We start from the raw sequence: 20349 nt of genomic DNA on the forward strand, positions 1-20349 counted from the left end.
TTTCCTGGGTCTCAGGAAAGCAGTGTAATAGTTGAGGTCCCAGTACCTTTCTACTTCCCAGAAAGCTGACTTCACTCTCAGCACCTTCCTAGGAACTCAACCTGCAACAGGTCACAACCGTCCTTCTTCCTTCCAGGGTGCGAAAACAGCCAAGAGGCAGAGGACTCCCAAAGGGGAACACCAACCCAAGGGCTCCCTGGGGCCTGTCTGTGCTCCTTTTCCCTCTAGACTGCACAGTCCTTGAGGACAAGGTCTGTGTCTTAATCAAATGTTTATCCTGTAGTGTCTGTTGAGTAAATGAACAACCGGTGACAACTGGGGATCTACTGAACACAAGTTTTTAAGCACAAGAGCTTAAAAAATTGTAACAACACAACATTTCTGTCTGCTAATGTCACTGTTAAGAACTCAAAAAACAGGGCTTCCCTGGTGGCGCAGTGGTTGAGAATCTGCCTGCCAATGCAGGGGAAACGGGTTTGAGCCCTGGTCCTGGGAAGATCCCACACGCTGCAGAGCAATTAGGCCCCTGCGCCACAACTACTGAGCCTTCGCCTCTGGGGCTTGTGCTCCGCAACTAGAGAGGCTGCGATAGAGAGAGGCCCACGCACCGCGATGAAGAGTGGCCCCCGCTTGCCGCAACTAGAGAAGACCCTCGCACAGAAATGAAGACCCAACACAGGCAAAAATAAATTAATTAATTAATTAATTAAAAAAAAAAAAAAGAACTCAAAAAATGCCTCAAGATCTGCTAAGATCCTGACTAAAAGATAAAGAGGACACTGAATCCTCTGGGAGGCTCCAGGGCAAGACACCCTGGACTGATAAGAAGATGATCATGAGGAAGCCTGGAGCACAGAAGCCTGGGCTCCATGTGGCCTCTGCCCCTCCCTTCCCAAACGTCACCTTTGATGGAAATGAGCTCCAGGGCCGCAGTAGGCCAGGCTCCAAAGAAAAATATGTGGTCTGAAAGGAGGATCTTACATCCACTGTAGGCTGGTCAGTGTCCCCCCACATTGTGTGGGTGACACCAGGTCAAGACCACAAAGGGATAGGCATCACAGGTAGAACCCAGGTCTCATAACAGCAAGTGTACAGCTCACTAGAATATGCTGGGAGACTGTTGGGTAGAGTGGTTTGGGGCTTGCTTCACAAAGTAGGGGACATCCAAGACACCAAGACTCCAAGTTGTAAAGAAAGAAATCAGCATTCTTCCTGATCATTTCCAACAACTGAAGCTATGGAAGAAGACATCTGTGATTCTCTCAAATTCTGGAAGCTATTCTGAAACCCCTTTCCTAAAATGGACCACACCCTCCCCAAAATCCACCAAAGGAGCCCACCCCCACCATCCCACCACCTATGGAGTCCCCAGCAACTATGCCTGATATATTAATTCTTCCAGGAGAAATTAACATTGTGTCAGGAATCTTTGCCTGTCTCAGTTTTCAGTGGCTTTGAATTCTAAGTCCCTTTAAAAGTTTGATACTTTAATTGGTTTTTCACAAAATCAACTCCAAAGAAATCAGTAGGGTATACATTCTTCCATTTTAAAAAAACAATGATAAAACAGCAGTTATTTCTCATCTTCCGGAAAAAAATAGTTAACATTCTCTCAGAAGGTTTTTTTTTTAAAGAATAAAGAAAATTAAAATGGCTAAATGAACATATTCAAATCCTGGGAAGAAAAAAAGCTAACCTCAGAGATTAAATATCCTGTAAATACTAGCTAGTGTAATGGTTTATGAACGAATTTAGTATACTATAAATATTATGGGAACTCTGCTATCACCATAGGAACTCTGCTTTCTACTTAAGAAAATAGCAATAAGTTAGAATGACAGATAAGTTCTCTAAACAATCTTACGAATACAACTTTTTGTAATGATACAATTTGAACAAGCTGCCATTTACAGCTGAATATTTATTTCAGCCAAGGCAAAGCGGGCTGAAAGGCAAAATGACCTAGGTTAATAGAGTTTACTCTACATTAAAGAACTTTAGGTTAATAGGCCAATGTGGGTTTTTTCCTCAAGCCACATAATTATTTTAACCAAAGTACACATAAAACCGTGATTTCATATCCCTTAAAAAAATATTATCTGACTACTAAGTTAATTCTTCCTTCTTCAGTAAGTTTCTATTGAGATCTTTTGTAGATTAATCTTGTAATTCTTACTTTTTATTTCTTTCTCTCTGTCCTCCTAATATCCCTTAAACAGAAATGAAGAACTCATTTCTTGGCTTATGGAAAAATGAATGTCAATTTCACCTACAAACTGGCCTAGGACTAATGAAATATACAAGCGGGAAAGAGATCCATGGTACAAATAGATGTTTCATATTCTGATATGATCTGATTACCGCAGTATGTAAAGATACTTGATAAAATGCAAAAGTAAACAAAGTACATTCAATTATTTCCTGGGGTCAGTGGAAAATACATTGGATCAGAGCCAGTAAACTCTGTAGATTTTGTTCTTTGTTCTTGTCTGTAACACAAACTGTATGACCATAAACAGATTAATCATGGTAGATCTTATCTTCCTCATCTGTAAAATTAGGAAGCTGAACCAGATGACCTCTACAGATATCTTTCACCTCCAAAGCAGTATGATTTCATTTCCATGTCACAAATTTCTACCAACCCAGAGAATTCATGGTACTTTCCACAAAGGCGTGTAATGATTCAAATTAACCATTTAAAAGTTTCTGACAAACTCAAATTTTAAAATTATATCTTTTTTGACACACCTGCCACCCTATCAAGAAAGAAGTGTTAACTATGAGCCAGGTGACCTTAAGCGAGTCACTTGATTTCTCTGGTCTTCAGTTTCCTCATCAAAACAGAAATTTAAACAAATAAACAAACAAACCAAAAACCCCACTATCCCTGTCTATCTGACTACATTTTTCCAGAGGCTCACACAAGATGTTTTTTGGAAAGAATTTTATAACACCACCAAGTGTAACCTTTCATTATTTCACCTGGGCCTCCTTCCTCTGAGCATTCAAAGCAGGACTCTTAACTTGTTGACAATATTTTTGCTACCAAGATGCACATGTTTATCTTATTCCAGGAACACACATTTTACATTAAGATGCACACCTGTATAAGCACTAAGATGTACAATTTTCAAAGAGGACCAATTGGAGTGTCTTACATGAAGCACCAAAATTTCCCTCCTATATTCGTTTTCTTTTTTCTTGATAGGTTATTATCCATTCACTTATGAAAGTTAAACAATTAGGAAATATTAGAGTATATAAAGAACAAATCATATTCCCTTTTCACGTATTTCCTTCCAACGTTTTTCTTACACACAGGTTATTTCTTACACAATTGTGACGTACATACTTCCACATACTATTTCTTTTTCACCCAACATTAAAATTTTCCTGTTATAAGTCCTCCATAAGTAGCACTTTTAAGAGTTATATGATATTCCTTTAGGCTGCCCTCATAAATCACAAAAACTTGTACTTACTGGGTATTTACTGTGCGCCAGGCCCTATTCTAAGTGCTTTATATGCATCTTCTCACTTAATCGTCACAAACATCTATGGGATGAGTGCTATTATGATGTCCATTCTTGGGGTGAAGAGACTGAGAAAGCTGAGCTTTCTCTGAAGAGCTGGGTTTAGAATCTCCTGAGCTCAAGTTCTTATCCACTACATCCTACTGCTACTCCACACAGAACTATCCCCCTATTAACAGAAACTTGGTTATACCACGGTTATTTTCTAAGTTCTAGAATTCAGAAACATCTGATATCTAACTTATTCCTGAAACAAGAGCATACTGTACTGTAGCACCTGTAATACCATAAAACTTTTTCATCAACAAAAGAGTGCTTATGCTTTTTTAAAAAGTGAACAATCTGTATATACTGTTTATAATTTTTTAATTTATCATGGTAAACAACTCTTAGAACATTTCTATATCCACGTGACAGAACGTGTATTTTCTGTATGAAAATACAGTATGTGAATCTCTAAGTACACAGAGTTTGAGAATAAACTTCTTGTGGTCAATGGAGATGGTGGGCAGTTCAATGACATCTGCTTTCAGATTCACTTTCAGACTAACATTCAACAAATGTTAATTTATAATAAATAAATAGGCACATCTCCAACACATGCACTGACCCAGCCAGGCTCCCTAAGTAGACATACCCAAGCACTATCTTGATTGTATTTATTCCTGCCAACTTCAAAGAAAGTGGCGGGGGGGGGGGGGGGGGGGTGGGGGTGGGGGCGGGCAGGGAGATGCCAACAAACCACTTGGCATTACAGAGCTCTGATCAGGTAGTAAGTCTCCTTGCCAACAATTTGCTGATAAGAATTTAAGGAGTCCATCAGAGAAAAAGAAAAAGTGACAGAGATGTAAAAGAAACAGAAAAAACTTCACCATCTAAGTACTTCTTAATGATTTGCAAAACTCATGCTTCAAGTGATAGAAAAGCACTTCCAGGTTTTTATTATTTGTATTTTTGTTTTATTTTGTTTTGTTCTCAGATGAGTTACTAGATACCTAACATAAGAATTAGATCATTGTGTTCTTCTACATGTTGGAGTTCAACAGATTTGGTGAAAAGAAAACTGTCTTAAAAAAGGAAATGAATATTACTTGTATTAAAATGAGCAGCTGCTCTCAAAACCTATGCAAAGATCACACAGATTTACTGACAACTTGCTTTTTCTAAACTAAAGCAGACAAAGGGCCAGCCTCAAAGTGATGCATTCTTATGTACATGAACATCATCAAATCTATCAGGTTGCAATGAGAAACTAATGATACAATGGATCCTGTGCGTTAGGAAAGTTAATCTGGCAGAGAGAGATAGGCTAGAATGAAGTAAATAGAAATGGGTGCAGGGGAGAGAAATTAGGGGCAGTGGGGAATCAAAAAAAGATTTAAAAATAAAACGTGTCAGATGTAGAGACTTCAGGAGTCTTTCATTCATCAAAAAAAAAAATCTAATATCTTGTAATAACCAATAATGGAGAAGGATCTGAAAAAGAATATATATATGTATATAACTGAATTACTTTGCTGTGCACCTGAAACTAACACAACATTGTAAATCAACTATATTTCAATTAAAAATTTAAAAAAAAAATATATATATATATATATATATATCGAGCCCCTGCTAAGTGCATGGAAACCATGGTGAACCAACAGTCCAGTGAGGGAAACAGATGCGAAACAAATGTACATACACATCAACAGGTAAATTGTGGGGCTTCCCTGGTGGTGCAGTGGTTAAGAATCTGCCTGCCAATGCCGGGGACACGGGTTCGAGCCCTGGTCCGGGAAGAGCCCATGTGCCACAACTACTGAGCCTGCGAGCCACAACTACTGAGCCTGCATGCTGCAACTGTTGAGCCTGTGTGCTGCAACTACTGAAGCCCACACGCCTAGAGCCAATGCTCCGCAACAAGAGAAGCCACTGCAATGAGAAGCCCGCTCACCGCAACAAAGAGTAGGCCCCGCTCACCGCAACGAAGAGTAGCCCCTGCTCACCACAACTAGAGAAAGCCCGCGTGCAGCAACAAAGACCCAACGCAGCCAAAAAAAAAAGAACCCACCACATTCAAGACACTGGCTGTCCCATCAACCCAGGTGCCAGAATATGGACAACGTGGTCCCCCGCCACCCTCAATGGAGAGGCAGCGTGAGGGAGAAACAAGGAGGAATTAGAGATTTCAGAGTTGGTGACCATGCAACGATGACTCTCACTACAGAAAACAAGTATGCGAAACGGACGTCTGCTTTGAGATGAAAAGTGACTGTTTATGTTTCATAGATGCTAAACTTAAGGGACTGGTAGGACAGCCAAGTACACGTCAGGCAAGTTAGCAGAAAAGCAGGTCTGAGCTGGGGGGAAAAATCAAAACTGAGATAATGATTCAGAAATTGCAATGAAGGTATGCAGCTTCCTGCAGAGTGCAGGGAAGAGATTAAATGTTATGAGCCAAAGGTGGAGAAGGGACTCTTTCGGAAGGGTGGTGAGTGAAGCAAGGGAACAGAGGAGCGGGAGAACCAGAGAAGGGGAGAGAGGTGCTGTGTGGTAACAAATGCTGCAGAAGACAAGTTGAACGGGTGAGGACGGAGAGGCTACCCCACACTAAAGGCAGAAGCCAGGCTGCAGGGGCACAACCCAAGGTCACATAGTGGTTAGTATTAAAGTGGTAACAGAACCCAGGCCCCCAAACTTAACCACAGGCCTCACTGCCTCCCAACACTATAATGGAAGAATTTTCTCAAGTCATTATTCTTCTAAAACTAAACTTAATGGCATCATAAACAATCCAAACCCACAATCCATTTACACTACTGTTAAGACCTTTAGATCGTTTGCAGTTGGTCAGTATTTTACATTTTCTGCCTTGAACCATCAGCACTGTGACTTCAGACACTGTCTTTTATGTACATTTCAGTTTAGTCCTTAGGGGGAATTCCTATAATCGTATGTACTGAGCCAAAGAACGGAAGCACATTAAAGTTCTTCATACATACAGCCCAGCTCAAAAAGTTATACCATGCATGTTACAAAACCCAGGTGACACAATGCTCATAAAATGCCATGCGAATAGGGCCCCTGGAATTGTGGGATGAGGAAGCCCTGCAAACAAAAGTGCCTGGCTCACCCCATCTGTGCAAAACCTTTTCTATCTCTGCAAATTTGCAAATTTATCAAGCAAAATGGCACCTTGCTGTAATTAATGTTTCTTTAATTGTTAGCAAGGCTGAACATTTTTTTCTTCTGTTCTTTATTGGCTAACTGTATTCCTTTCTTTGAGGAATTACCTATTAATGTCCTTGCCCATTTTTCTTCTGGAGTATTTTTCTTTCTTTAATTGATTCATAAGAACTCTCAATATATTTTTTTAAACTTAACACTATGACAGAGATATAGATATACAGAGAAGACAAATACTGTTCCTAAGTTTATTATTTGACTTTTAAATTTATGGTACTTGTAACATACAGAAGAGAGGTTTGAGTTTGCATGGGGAGGCAGAAGGCAGAGTGGTGAGTAGAAACACACGGTCTGAAGCCACAGTGCCCAGGTTCAAGACACAGATCCCCCACTTATAGGCTTGTGACCTTGAAGTGACTTGACCTCCCATGTAAAGCCCTAACACATATCCTAGGACACAGTAAGTGCTTAATAAATGCTGGCTCCAGATATATTTAGTCAAGACAAGCAATCTTTTATTATCATAATACAAGTTTACCTTTGTTAAGCACTTAGTATTAAGGATCTTTACATATATTAAACTGTTTAATCTTTACTTTAAGAATGCCCTAAGATAATAATACCTAACAATCCCAATTCTCAGATGAGCAAACTGAGGCTTAGGTGAAGAAACTTGATCAAAGTCCTCAGCTCATCAATGGCAAAGCCCAGGTTCACCTCCCAAGCCCAGGCCAAACTATTTTCCTTTACTTTCATGCTTTAAAAAAATTCCTCTCCACCCTTACATGATTATTCACCCATGTTTTATGCTGTTTCTTTGATTTATTTTACATGTGACTCTTACATTTAGTTATCACTTATTTCAGTGACACAAGTCCCCTATATACGAAGGAGTTCCATTCCAAGAGTGTGTTCTTAAGTTCAATTTGTTCGTAAGTCCAACAAAGTTAGCTTAGGTACCAAACTAACACAATCGGCTATATAGTACTGTACTGTAACAGGTTTATAATAGTTTCCACACAAAAAATACGTTAAAAAAACACAAAAAATAAAGAAAACATTTTTAATCTTACAGCACAGTACCTTGAAAAGTACAGTAGTCCAGTACAACAGCTGGGATACAGGGGCATGTTCACATCTTTGAAACTTCACAACTTGAAGGTTCGTATGTAGGGGACTTACTGTATAAGGTGGGACCCCAATACTTTTTATGCAATATCATTTACTCAATGGTGTACCCACCATGTTTGACTACTGCTCACATGCACCCTAAAGGTTGACACACACAGAGGCCTGTTTTCTGTTCTGGGTCATAGACTTCTCTTTGGGTCCTTAGGCTTGTGTGACACAAAACTGTCATATTATTTACCCCCAAGATTACACTGAGGGGAAGATCTCTCTAAGAAGCGTTTATGATGTGTTCTCAGCCAGTCATTGAAATTGTTCCCCAAATTAGCAACTGTATTTCTCAAAGCTTCTCTCCCTTCCTTCTAAAACTTACCCTCTCTGTCCAAGCTGCTCTGCTCCTTCTTTGCCTAGCCGGGCATTTTAAGCATGTGCTCAATCTCTCTCATTCTTTTCTGGAGAAAAGTCTTCCTTATCATTACATCTTCCAGGTCCAATTCAATTCTTCACAAACCCTTTCCCATTATATCAGTTCTCTGTTATTTCACCTTCATGTGTAGTCTGAATCAGGCATCTGAACCTTTATATGTGCTCCTGCGTACTGCTATCTTTTTGTTGAACAGTGACCTGTCCACCTGTTTAGACCATAAGCCCTTCAGGGCAAGGGCCTGCTCCAACACAGCAGCAGGTCCTCAGCACCCAGCAAAAAGTCCTAGCACAGAGCAGGCCCTCATCAAATGTGGATGAAGATTTCACAATTCCCTTCTTCCCTTTTCAAATTCAAGGCATTACTAATGTCCTCCTGTCTCCCAATATTCAAATGGATCAGAAACCAAAGAAATAGAACCTATTGTTGATTATCTAGTTGGAGATGGGCCTCCACCCTGCTTCCTGTATTCTGGGACATTTCTGTTGTTAGGACTCTACCAGAGGGTGGAGAAAGACAGTGAGGTGAAGCTCAGGCCAGTTCAGTTACCGATTTCCTATCCTATCTGATTTAAAATTACAGCCAAAATGAGGTTTTACGTTACCTGAGGATTTCAAAGAACACCACCCTCGGGTCTCAGGTTACCTCAGATCATACTGGAATCTCGTGTTGACTGAACTGGGAGGGCGAGAAGGGCCTCAAGCGTGCACTCCGGGAGATTATCATCCCACACCTCTGTCCATCATCCTCCAGTTACACAAAGGAAAATTTAGTGACGGCCTGACTTGGTTTCATTTCGTTTCATACTGCAGGCTCTCCGATGGCTGTGCAATGGTGTCACCAGCAGGGGCTTGATGTCAAAGGAGAGCCTGAAGCTGAGCACGCTGAGATAAGATCGGCAAGGAAGCCGGCAGCCAGATGACTTGGGCATCAATACCCAAGCGCAGTCGAGCCAGCAAACCCATGCAAAGCGCCCTGTCCCAATATTTACACAAACCTTTCAGAGAAAGAATATTTTTAGGCCTTGGGTGGTATACTCCGTTAGATCTAGGTCATTATGATGCTATCTTTAATGCATCTGAAAGGCCCAATCGCAACTCAACCCTGATCAGGGAACTATTTCTAGTTTTTCTCCTGAGTTTGCATATATTTTGAACGTGCTGCCCTCCTGACTATTCTCAATCACGGGCAGCTAATTCTGGAGTTGTGAGGATTCTTCTTTCATTACCCAAAATCATAAATTACATTTCCTACTGTTAAGAATACTACTAGTAGTACCTCTGCTACTCTTGTAAAAGCATCTTAGAATCGAATCCTGTTGGTAAGGAAACGGACTCTAGAACAATCTAGTACAGCTCCCCATGTAACAGGAGCCCTGAGGTTCAGAGAAGTTAAGCGACAGCCCAGGGTGACTTAAGTAGCTGGCAGAATACCAGCTGGGCACCATCTAAGAGCTTTACGTCTATTGCTCATTTAATCCTCCCAACAACCATATAAAGTAAGTATGATTATTATCTCTACTCTACAGATGAGGAAACTGAGGCACACCAAGGCTAAGTTATATGCCTAAGACTGCACAGCTGGTAAGGGGCAGAGCTGGAATTACAACCCAGGTGCTTCAGAGCCCACGCTCTGCACTACTAAAGCTCTAGGATTAAAATCCAGGACTCCTGACCCCAGGGAGGGTTCACTCCGTCATTAATAATTCTAAGACTCATGAAAGAGTAAACCACATTTGAAAAAGCCAGCAAAACTTGTTAGGATCCTGATTAGAACAAACTACCATTAAAAGATGTTTCTTAGGCAATCTGGGAAATCTGAATAGTATGTCAACAGATTATTGCAAACTTTAACATAATGGCACTGTAGTAAGAAAACATCCCTATTTTTAATAATACACACTGGGTATCATATAGGGGTGAAATGATGGGTGGTGTGGCACTCACAATCACACAAAAAACGAGGGGGAAAAGGGGACAGTTAAAGCAAGTTTAGCAAAATCTTGATAATTACTGAATCTGGGTGATGGATTATGAAGGTTCGTGATGCTATTCTCTCTGCTTTTTTGTATTTTTTTTCAAGGTTTTCAAACAAATTAATACACTATCATTTTTTATAAATTAATTTATTTATTTTTGGCTGCGCTGGGTCTTCATTGCTGCACGCAGGCTTTCTCTGGTTGCTGCGAGCGGGGGCTACTCTTCATTGCGGTGTGCAGGCTTCTCATTGTGGTGGCTTCTCTTGTTGTGGAGCACAGGCTCTAGGAGTATGGGCTTCATTAGTTGTGGCATGCAGGCTTAGTAGTTGTGGCTCGCGGGCTCTAGAGCGCAGGCTCAGTAGTTGTAGCACACGGGCTTAGTTGCTCCGTGGCATGTGGGATCTTCCCAGACCAGGGCTCGAACCCACGTCCACTGCATTGGCATGCAGATTCTTAACCACTGCGCCACCAGGGAAGCCCTACACTATCATTTTTAAAGGCCCACACACCTGAGCTTATGAAAAATGAACCTAACAAAAAATTTATGAGTACACCTTACTTTTACACTTTAAAGCTTGTTTTTTAAATGGCAGCCTTTATTACCCACTGAACTATTAATTCTGTTGTTTCTGATCTCACTAAAAGCCACTCATCAATACTAGGAACATGAGAAGAGCTAGTTAAAGCCATACCCTGTTCGTTTTTCTTTTAGTCCATCTACAGAATTGCTACGTTAGTCAGCTAGTTAAGAGATATTTACTGTGTGTTTACTATGCTGTAGGCATTGTATTAGCGCTGACCCAAGCTGTCAAAAACAGAGCAGAGTACTACTTCCATCCAAGCACGGATCCATGGACCATGGGATTCCAAACCCCGGCCTGGCTGCTGCTCTGCCTTCTGCAAGGATCAGGGGTAGCTTCTTAGATGCTCCTAGAACAAAGCCGAGAGAGGTGCACCTGCTGTGGCTTCCTGGCAGACACTGGGGAGCAGCAAGAAACAGCAGGCAGTGGCAGAGTACCTGGCAGGAGGTGAGGGGGGTGAGGTTGATTGGTAGTTTTTAGTATCTGTAAGCTATTGCAAATGCCTCCATCTGCAATGCAGAATCACTGCAGTGTATTTCCCATTCATCGGGGGAGCCTTTCAAAGGCCCAAGGAGGCCCACCTATTTTCCAGCATTTTGTGTTTGCTTCATCACAAGTTTCATCAGACAAGTGATCACTGACAGACAACACTAAGGGTTGAGACACCAGCCAAACGTCTGGCTGTTCATGCTTAAGGGTGAATAGGGAAAATAGATGTACTATTACAGTGTCATGAGGTAGAACACAGCAGCAGTATGTCGCGCATGGGAATGGACACTACTAGGTCACTATCAGTAGGCCAGCCTCCAACAGGAAGGGCTGCTGAATTCAAGGACTGTTGCACGTGAGTAATGGGCAGTGTTGTGCTCAACCTAATGGCTTATCAAACTAGTACCTCCTTCAGTCCGGGTCTGTCCGCACTTTGGAAATCATGATTTTATTTACTCTTCTTTTGCCTCAAATCTCTAATGAGGACAGTGCCCCCAGTTAAAAGAACTAAGCTTCCTTCCAGAACAAAAAAAAAGCCACAGATGTCTGCGGGCTTTCTCCTTAACATACACACATTGGCAAAAGTCAGGAAGATACAGGATATACTACTGAGGCCAAAGCAACTGAAGTTATGGAAGAGATCCCAGGTTTTGGTCTATTCTCAACTCCTGCTCTACTCCTTACCCTTACCTTACTTCAGTAAAAAGAGAAAAATAAAACCCCTTATTACTGAACCAATTGGAGTTTGAAGAATCTAGAGGGACCTGTCAGAGCAATTGTGAGAAAAATCAAACTGAACAGACTAGCTATGGAAATCAGTGAAGCTTCGTCTCCAATCTCCACAACCATCATTCATGTCATTCCGTGTCTGACCAGAAAGGGCATCTATCTGCCACCGAAAAGATGAGCCAGGCCCTGTGTTAAGGGACCCAGCACTCCACCCCAACAATAACCCACACACAGCCCCACAAAGCCCAGAGAATCACTTCCAAGGCCCTTCTTCTTGGATCGTTCCAACAAACACAAGTCACTCACCCACAAACAAGCCCCTTTCAAGAAAACAAATGGCAGCGCCAACGCAAGGAGCTGCTAAAAGTTTCCAGCTACCCAGGAGAGCACGCTGCTGCTCTTCCGCACCTTCCAAGTGATGGGGTATACTGCGTTTCCAAGTACAGCAGGACCAGCCCTGGCAGTGGAAAAGTTGATTTAAAACTTCATCTTCCTCACACCCAGAGGCCTATTCTCAAAAGACTTTCTGCTACGACCAGATTAATCACCGGTCTGCTTGCTCCAAATCCCCAAACTTCATAGTAATTTGCACCCAAGCTGAAGTCACGGGGGATTCCTATCAAGACCCTTAACCCTAGATAAGAGGCGGCCAGGGGGAGGGAGTGGAGGAGAGAATACAGAACCCCTTCCCTTCTGGAGCTCAGCCTACCCAAAGGGTCCGCAGGGCCATATCCCACCCTGGGCTGCGGACTGGAAAAGGAAGCCCCCACCTCCACTCCCCTGCGCCCCTCCAGGCCACAGGTGCCAAGCCCCTCCAGAATAAGGGAGGAGAAGGGGGATGTGAGAGGGAGGGAGGGGGAAAGGAGGTCGGCAGAGGGACGTAAAGTTGGGGGGGAGGGCGGAGGAGGGAGATGACGACCTCACTCCCAGGGAATTTCCCCGGAGGGAAGGGGCAACAGTGGGGAGAGGACCCCCTAGACGCAGGGTGGGGGTCTGGGAGCTGCTGCCCCTCCAGGACCTTCCCTTCTCCCCTGTCCAACACCCCCCTCCTTCACCACCTCTTAATCCTGCAGACCCAGTAGGGTCGGCGGCTCCGCCTCCGCCCCGCCGACTTAGAGGAGCGTGAAGGAGGTGGCCGCCCGCCCTCCCGCCCGCCTTCCTCCCTCCCTCCCTCCGTGGTCCCGCACTCACCAGGAGCACCGAGCCGCGCACCACCTCCGACACGCTCTGCCGCAGCTCGGCCGCCGTGCCCGGCTTACTCAACGCCCGGGTGAACTTCCGAGTCTCCGCCGAGGAGGGGAGCAGCGGCGGCTGCGACATCCTCGCCACCAGCGCCGCCGCCGAGCCTGCTCCGGCAGTCCGGCCGGGCCGCGCCGCCGCCAGGTGCGCCCTCGGCGCTCGGCCCGGCCCGCCCTCGGCCCCCGGCGCCGCCGCCTGCTCCCCCCGCCGCTCGCCGCGCGTCCCGGCGGCGCAGCCCGAGCCACGCCCTCCACTCGGTGTCACGCCCCGAGCCACCCCCCTAGGCTCCCGCGGTCCCCCGCGCTCCGAACGGCGCCGGGGCTCGCTAAGGGCAACCGTGCTTGTGGCCGCGACGGCTGCTCCCCCATGCCACCAGCCTACCCCGGCGCCCGCTCGCCGGGCCGCCTCTTCGGGGCGGGGTGTCCGGCGCGGCGCGGGGCGGGGCGGGTGGAGGAGGGGCCAGCGCGGCAGGACAGCGGGCCCTGCAGGTCGGGCGGCTGGTGCCTTACGGCGCGGGAGGCGGGCAGCGGGAGACTGGCAGCGCGCTGCCCCGGACCCCTGGCGGGGCAGGTAGGGACCCCGGGGGTCGCCTCCTCCCTGGTCCGACTGCTCCCCAGGCCGCACGTCCGAAGACCCGAGGCGAGGGCCGCGCAAGCCGCCGGGAGGGCGCGCGACCCGGCGCCCTCCCGGGTCGCCAAGTCCTCGGAGCCGGTGCCTATACACTGGGACCGTGGGTTCCTTGCCTGAGGAGCCCCAGCATCTTGGGGACTCCGCGGTCACCGGCAGGGTCGGGGTTCGGTGGCACCACGCCTACCCCCCCTGGGGCTGCTGAAGGGACGGAGGTTTCAGGAAGGTGGCACTCGAAGAGCACAGAGCCGTTCGGAAGCCCGGGCCATGCAGAGCGGGACGGAGCGCCCCTGCCCGGGACTCGGCGTGGAGCACCGCGCGCACTCGTGGTGGCGCTTCTCCGCCTCAAAGCACTATTCCGCCCCCAGAGGCGTCGCGCGAACGGTGGAAGCCTCTGGAGCCGAAGGGAGGGTCCGGGATGAGTCACGCAGACCCTGGCCCGCAAGGACGAGCGGCTGAGTCACCATCCAAACTTCTGAGCCTGGCCCAGCTCCTCTGTAAACTGAGCAAGGGGCTGAGGGGACACGACGTGCCCATCTGCCGCGCTTCCGCGGCCGGGCGGGACCGGCTGGGCGCGGAGCCCGGGAAACCCAGAAGCGCCGGCCTGCGGGCCCAACATGACCCGGGAGCTGGCGGCTGCTAGCGACAGCCACGACTCTGAGGAACTTCTTCCTCACACCGCCTTTCCGCCTTCCCCATCCCTAACGGGCCCCACCTCTCCTTTTCTCCTCTTTTCTGAGGAAACTCGGGGCAGCCTAACTCTGACCTCGCCGCGGAGAGGGCGCGCGGAGATAGACGAATTTGCGTAGCGCCCGTGGCGCATGCTCCGTGGTTTGGGCGGGGAGACTGCCTTAAGGGTGGGTCTGCTGATTGGTCGGTGTGCACAGGCCACGCCCACCGCCTGCTGATAGACAGCTCCTTACCTGCGCGCGCGGGGGCACGGTGGACCCCGCCTTCAGGGGAATCTCCCGTGCCTGTGCTACCTAAGTGCACTGAGGCCTCCTAGCAGACGTCAGCTCCGAAGGAGGCCGCCCGTGGCGTCCCACTCTGCCAGAAAGTCAAATACCGGAATCTTAAAGTGGGAAAACTACCAATCTAGTGTAGAAAGCAAAACACCACCGTTCAGGACTTAATGGGCAGGTCTGGCCCATAATAAGCCTGGAGTTTAGGCATGCAGTCAGTACTCAATAAATGCTTGCTGGATTGGATTGTTTTCCCAGTGCTCTGGGATGCAGGATGTAGCACTAAGTGAGCCTGACAGGCTGGAAGATAAACAAAACAATCGTGTGATTATAAAAACAATTACTAACCCATTTCCTTTACTGCGAAATGAGGGAGTGGCCTAGACGTGAACCAGGCTGCTTCTGTTCCAGGAGTAGGGCTGGGTGACCCCAACAGGCAGAAGGCACTGCTTTCATGGGGAGCTTGTGCTGCTTGATATGACCATGCCCATCTCATATATACACCTCTGGGCTCCATGGGATATGTCAGTTCGGTTCTTACCTGAACTGTTAGGTGCTAGTCTGAGAATCCTAAATTTTTAACCTTTGAGCTTCTGACTCCTGAAGAAGTTCCAGATAGCATAAATCTTTGCCCCACTGTGTTACCTTGACTCTCTAAACCGCATCTACTTCCATAGACTGCAAATAGATTATTTTTTTATTATTAAAAACAACAGAAGCACACAATGTGGGTTTTTTTCCCTTCCTTTCCTTTTTTTGCTTTGTTTTGTTTAAGAAATATATGAACACAGAAAAGAGCACGTATATCTGGAAAGTGAAGAGTTTACCCATTTCTACTACTCCTAAATTCTGTGCTTGCTTACTGACTCATTATATTCTAGAATTGGCAGATTTTCATTTAGGAAGCAGGGGATGATGCGTGGTGCTGACAGTAGTCACTGACAATGCCTAAACAAGGACAAGTTCTGACAGAGAAGGAGGTATGGAAATGTGAACTAAGCCCAGGAAGACTGATTTTCCCAGCAACTTAGAGCAGAGCCTCTTCTTCCCGGTGGAGTTAACAAATGGGACATTTCTTAGGTTTAACTTTGAGCAGAAATTTGGTCCTTACACTTTTGGGTTGAATTGTGTCCCCCCAAAAGACATACTGAAGTTCTAACTTCAGTACCCGTGAATGTGACCTTATTTGAAAATAGGGTCTTTGCAGATGTTACCAAGTTACAATGAGGTCATATTGGACCAGTATAACAGGTGTCCTTATAAGAAGAGAAGAGACAGACACAGAGAGAAGGCTTTGTGATGACAAAGGCAGAGACTGGAATGATGCATCTACAAGCTAAGGAACACCAAGGATTGCTGGCACCCACCAGAAGCTGGATGAAACAGGATTCTTCCTTTGAGCCTTTGGAGAGAGCATTGCCCTGCTGATGTCTTAATTTTGGATTTCTAGCCTCCAGAACTGTTAGAGAATAAATTTCTTGTTCTAAGAGACCCAGTTTGTGGTACAGCAGTCCTCAGAAAGTAATACACTTACCAAAGTCTGGTTTTTTGTTTGTTTTGTTTTGTTTTGTTTTGTTATCCCCGCCAGTGTGGACCTATAATTGTGAGTTCTTACTGCATCAAGTCCTGGAGAGAGGCTGTCACACCTTTACAGAAGGAGGAGCATCAGCTCCAGGTGAGGATGCTGCATGGAATGGGGAGGATGGTGTTTAAAGTGTGGTGGAAGATAAACCCATCTACTATAGCTTGAGGGAGTAACCCCGTTTTTGTTTTACCAAAACTGTAGGAAGAAAGCTTTCCTTTTTGCCAAGGATGATACTAGTAGGTAGTGGAGATGAAATATAACTGCAGCCAGTTTTGAAAATTTGCATATAAATGACTGTACAACACCCAAATATTTATAATTCAAGCATTATCTATGTTTTAATGATAACCTCTTAACTGCATCATTTCCTTGTCAGGTTTGCTTTAGGATTTGTATGTGTCTTAATAATACCTAATTAGTTTAAAATCTCTTACAGGTGTATCCTGAAAGAGCACATCTGTTTTTAGCCTAAATAAAAAGTAACCTGTAAAGAGCAGTCAGTCCTGTGTTAGCATCCAGGGAAGGGCAAAGGGAGCTTTCATTCTTTATTTTTGCATTGATTGAATTTTTTTTAAATAAGCATCTTTTAGTTTTGTACTTCATTTTTTTTCCTATGAAAGCTGAACCCTTTATTTTATTTTAAAAAATACGTTGAATCCTTTTGTATACAAGGCCTTACTAGGCGTCAAATTTTATAACAATAAAATTCTGAAGTTTCTAAAAAAAAAAAAAAAAAATTCTGAAGTTTCTTACAATCTAATGGTGAAAAGATTTGGGTTTTTTTTTATTTTCGTACACTATACATAATGTAAAGTTTACTATTTTAACTATTTTTAAGCGTACAGCTCAGTGGCATTAAGTATATTCACATTGTTGTGTAACCATCACCACCATCCATCTCCAGGACTTTCTCATCATCCTAAATGGAAACTCTGCACCTATTCCTTCCCCCACTCTCAGTACCTGGCAACCACCATTCTGTTTTCTGTCTCTTTGAATTTGACTACTCTAAGTACCTCATATAAGTGGAATCATACAATATCTGTCCTTTTGTGTCTAGCTTATTTCACTTAGCATGTGTCAGAATTTTCTCCTTTTTTAAGGCTGAACAGTATTCCATTGTGTGTGTGTGTGTGTGTGTGTGTGTGTGTATCACTTGTTTTTTTTATCAGTTCATCCATCAATGGACGCTTGGGTTGTTCCCACCTCTTGGCTATTGTAAATAATGCTGCTGTGTACATGGGTGTGCAAATATCTGTTCAGTCTCTGCTTTCAGTTGTTTTGGGTATATACGTAGAAGTGGAGTTGCTGGATCACATAATAATTTTATGTTTAATTTTTTTTAAGAACTGTCATACTGTGCTTCATTGTCTAAATGTTTCTCATAATGCTTGTTTTCTAAAAACACTGGTTGATTAATTTTAGAAAAACCAGCATTTTTAAATTCCACTAGGTAATATAAATAGAAGACATAGCCATTCAAGGAAGAGCATCTGGGGGAAAGGTACGCAATTAATCTAACAAATCTAATAAGTTTACAGATATCACTTAGGGTTAATGGTACTGGAGGATTACAATCCCCTTTCACTTTTATCTTCTCAGGAGAGATTCCTAGTGGAGATGAAATATGAGGTCTTTAAGGGATCATTGAGACCAGGGCTTCCCTAACTTTAGTATGCATAAACATCACCTGGGGATCTTGTCAAACTGCAGATTCTGCTTCAGAAGATCAGGTGTGTTACCCAAAGTCAACGGTTCTAACAAGCTCCCCACTGATGGCAAATTCCTTACCCAAGCAGATGCTGCTGATGCACAGATTTTGAGTAGCAAGCACTGAAACTTTCATTCCCCGCAGTCTGGCAAACTGCAGGCCCTTAAAAATTCTCCACTTTTAAATTTTAAGGGGAAAGAAGACCAAACACCCAATAGGAAAATGGACAAAATTCGTGACCAAACAATTCACAGAGAAGACATAAAATGATCAGTAAACATATGAAAAGATGTTTGGCCTCATTTATAATAAAGTAAGTGCAAATTAAAACTACACTGATATACAATTTCTCATCAATCAGACTGGGAAAAATTACAAAGCATAACACTATTGGAAAGGCTGTGGAGAAACAGGCACTCACACACATGGCTGACAGAAGTACAAAGTGATATAACCATTATGGAGAGGAATTTGGCAATATCTAACGAAACTATATATGCATTTACCTTTTGAACCAGCAGTCCCACTACTAGGAATTTACTCTGAAAATACACCTCAAATGATAATAAAATACTACACCCAAGGGTACTCATTGCAGCATTACTTGTAATAGTAAAATTTTGGAAAATGTCAGTATTGGAGACTGGTAAAATATGGTGCATACACACAATGGGGTATTATTCAGCTGTAAAAATGAATGAGAAAGATGTCGATCAACATCTGTGATCTGTGTGTAATGTGAAATAATTTTCAGGATATATTGTTTAAATAAAACAAAAAGAGTATCTATGCTGCCTTTGTGTAAGAAATAAGGGAAAATAAGAAAATATACTAGTATCCGTGTGCTTGTTCAAAAACAAACATAAGAAGGATAAGACAGAGATTTGTAAGTTTGGTTACCTTCAAGGGGTCAGTGGGAATAAGGTAGGAAGGAGAGAAGAAATGGGGAAACATGGAGTCAGGGACACTTCTCTGAATATACTTTTTTGTACAATTCTGACTTTTTATGTTAATGTTTCACATATTTTTTAAAATCTCAACAAAGAGAAAAGAAATAAAATCAACAAGAATGGAGAAAAACCCTAAAATGGAATACAAACAGAAACCAATGGACAGAACTCTATTTCAAATGAATAATATAACCACACTGAAGGGGGGAAATAAAATGAACTAAACCCAGTACCCTTTGAACACAGTGTTTGGAATATATACCATTAGGTTCAAGACAAAAAGAACTCTTAAAAAAAAAAAGAGAGAGATGTGAACAAGTAGGCTTTTTTTTTTAAGATGTATCAGTCAGCAATTCTGAGATGACTTTCTGTGTATTCCAGCATTGAACAAATAAGTAATATATTCTTGATAATGAAAACCAGGTTTTTCACTGTCAGAGAAGGGAATTACAAATATATAAAGGAGGGTTTTAGAATAAACCCTGTGGTATTGGGTTGGATTTGGAGGTATAGTGTGAACTCATGGGTTTTAATACAGATAGATTAGATAGATGATTGATAAGTAGATGAGAGTAGATAGATACACACCTGAGAGTGGGGTGCTACTGGTTCATATTGGCTCCAGATAATCTGCTCGATTGTATTGCCTTTGCTCCTTTGTCAAAGATCAGCTGACTATAATTATGGGAGTCAATTTCTGGGCTCTCTATTCTGTTCCACTGATCTCTTTGTTCTTTTGCCAATACCACACTGTCCTGATTACTACAGTCTAGTATTCAGAATATATACTTTTTTTAAAAAAACACTTATAGGGCTTCCCTGGTGGCACAGTGGTTAAGAATCCGCCTGCCAATGCAAGGGACACGGGTTTGAGCCCTGGTCCGGGAAGATTCCACATGCCGTGGAGCAACTAAGCCCGTGCACCACAACTACTGAGCCTGCACTCTAGAGCCCGCGAGCCACAACTACTGAAGCCTGCGCACCTAGAGCCGCAACTAGAGAAAGCCCACGCACAGCAACGAAGACCTAACACAGCCAAAAATAAATAAATAAATATTTTGAAAGAAACACTTATAGGTAATTTCCTGGCAGTCAGTGGTTAGAACTTGGCGCTTTCACTGCGGTTGCCTGGGGTTCAATCCCTGGTCAGGGAACTAAGATCCCGCAAGCCAAGCTGTGTGGCATGGCCAAAAATAAATAAATAAATTTTAAAATAAAAGTTTTTAAAAATTTAAAAAA

At 43.9% G+C, this 20349-nt stretch overlaps 1 protein-coding gene across 14 annotated transcripts in view; it reads right to left on the minus strand.

Annotated features, from left to right (window-relative positions):
* DOCK9 (dedicator of cytokinesis 9) overlaps positions 1 to 20349 on the minus strand; it is a 382898-nt gene that overhangs the window by 272046 nt on the left and 90503 nt on the right. For 12 of the 14 annotated variants that reach the window (XR_004346614.1, XM_032610708.1, XM_032610703.1 and 9 more), the window contains exon 1: positions 13228 to 13690. The exons of the other annotated variants lie outside the window; for them this stretch is intronic. Coding sequence is in view for 11 of the 12 variants with exons in the window: in XM_032610708.1 (XP_032466599.1) it covers positions 13228 to 13356 (129 nt within the window). In the remaining variant the exon portion in view is untranslated. Of the gene's footprint in view, positions 1 to 13227; positions 13691 to 20349 lie in introns of those variants that run through there. 14 annotated transcript variants of the gene reach the window in all.

The sequence above is a fragment of the Phocoena sinus genome, chromosome 18 (assembly GCF_008692025.1).
Source record: "Phocoena sinus isolate mPhoSin1 chromosome 18, mPhoSin1.pri, whole genome shotgun sequence".
Classification (NCBI taxonomy): Eukaryota; Metazoa; Chordata; class Mammalia; order Artiodactyla; family Phocoenidae; genus Phocoena; species Phocoena sinus.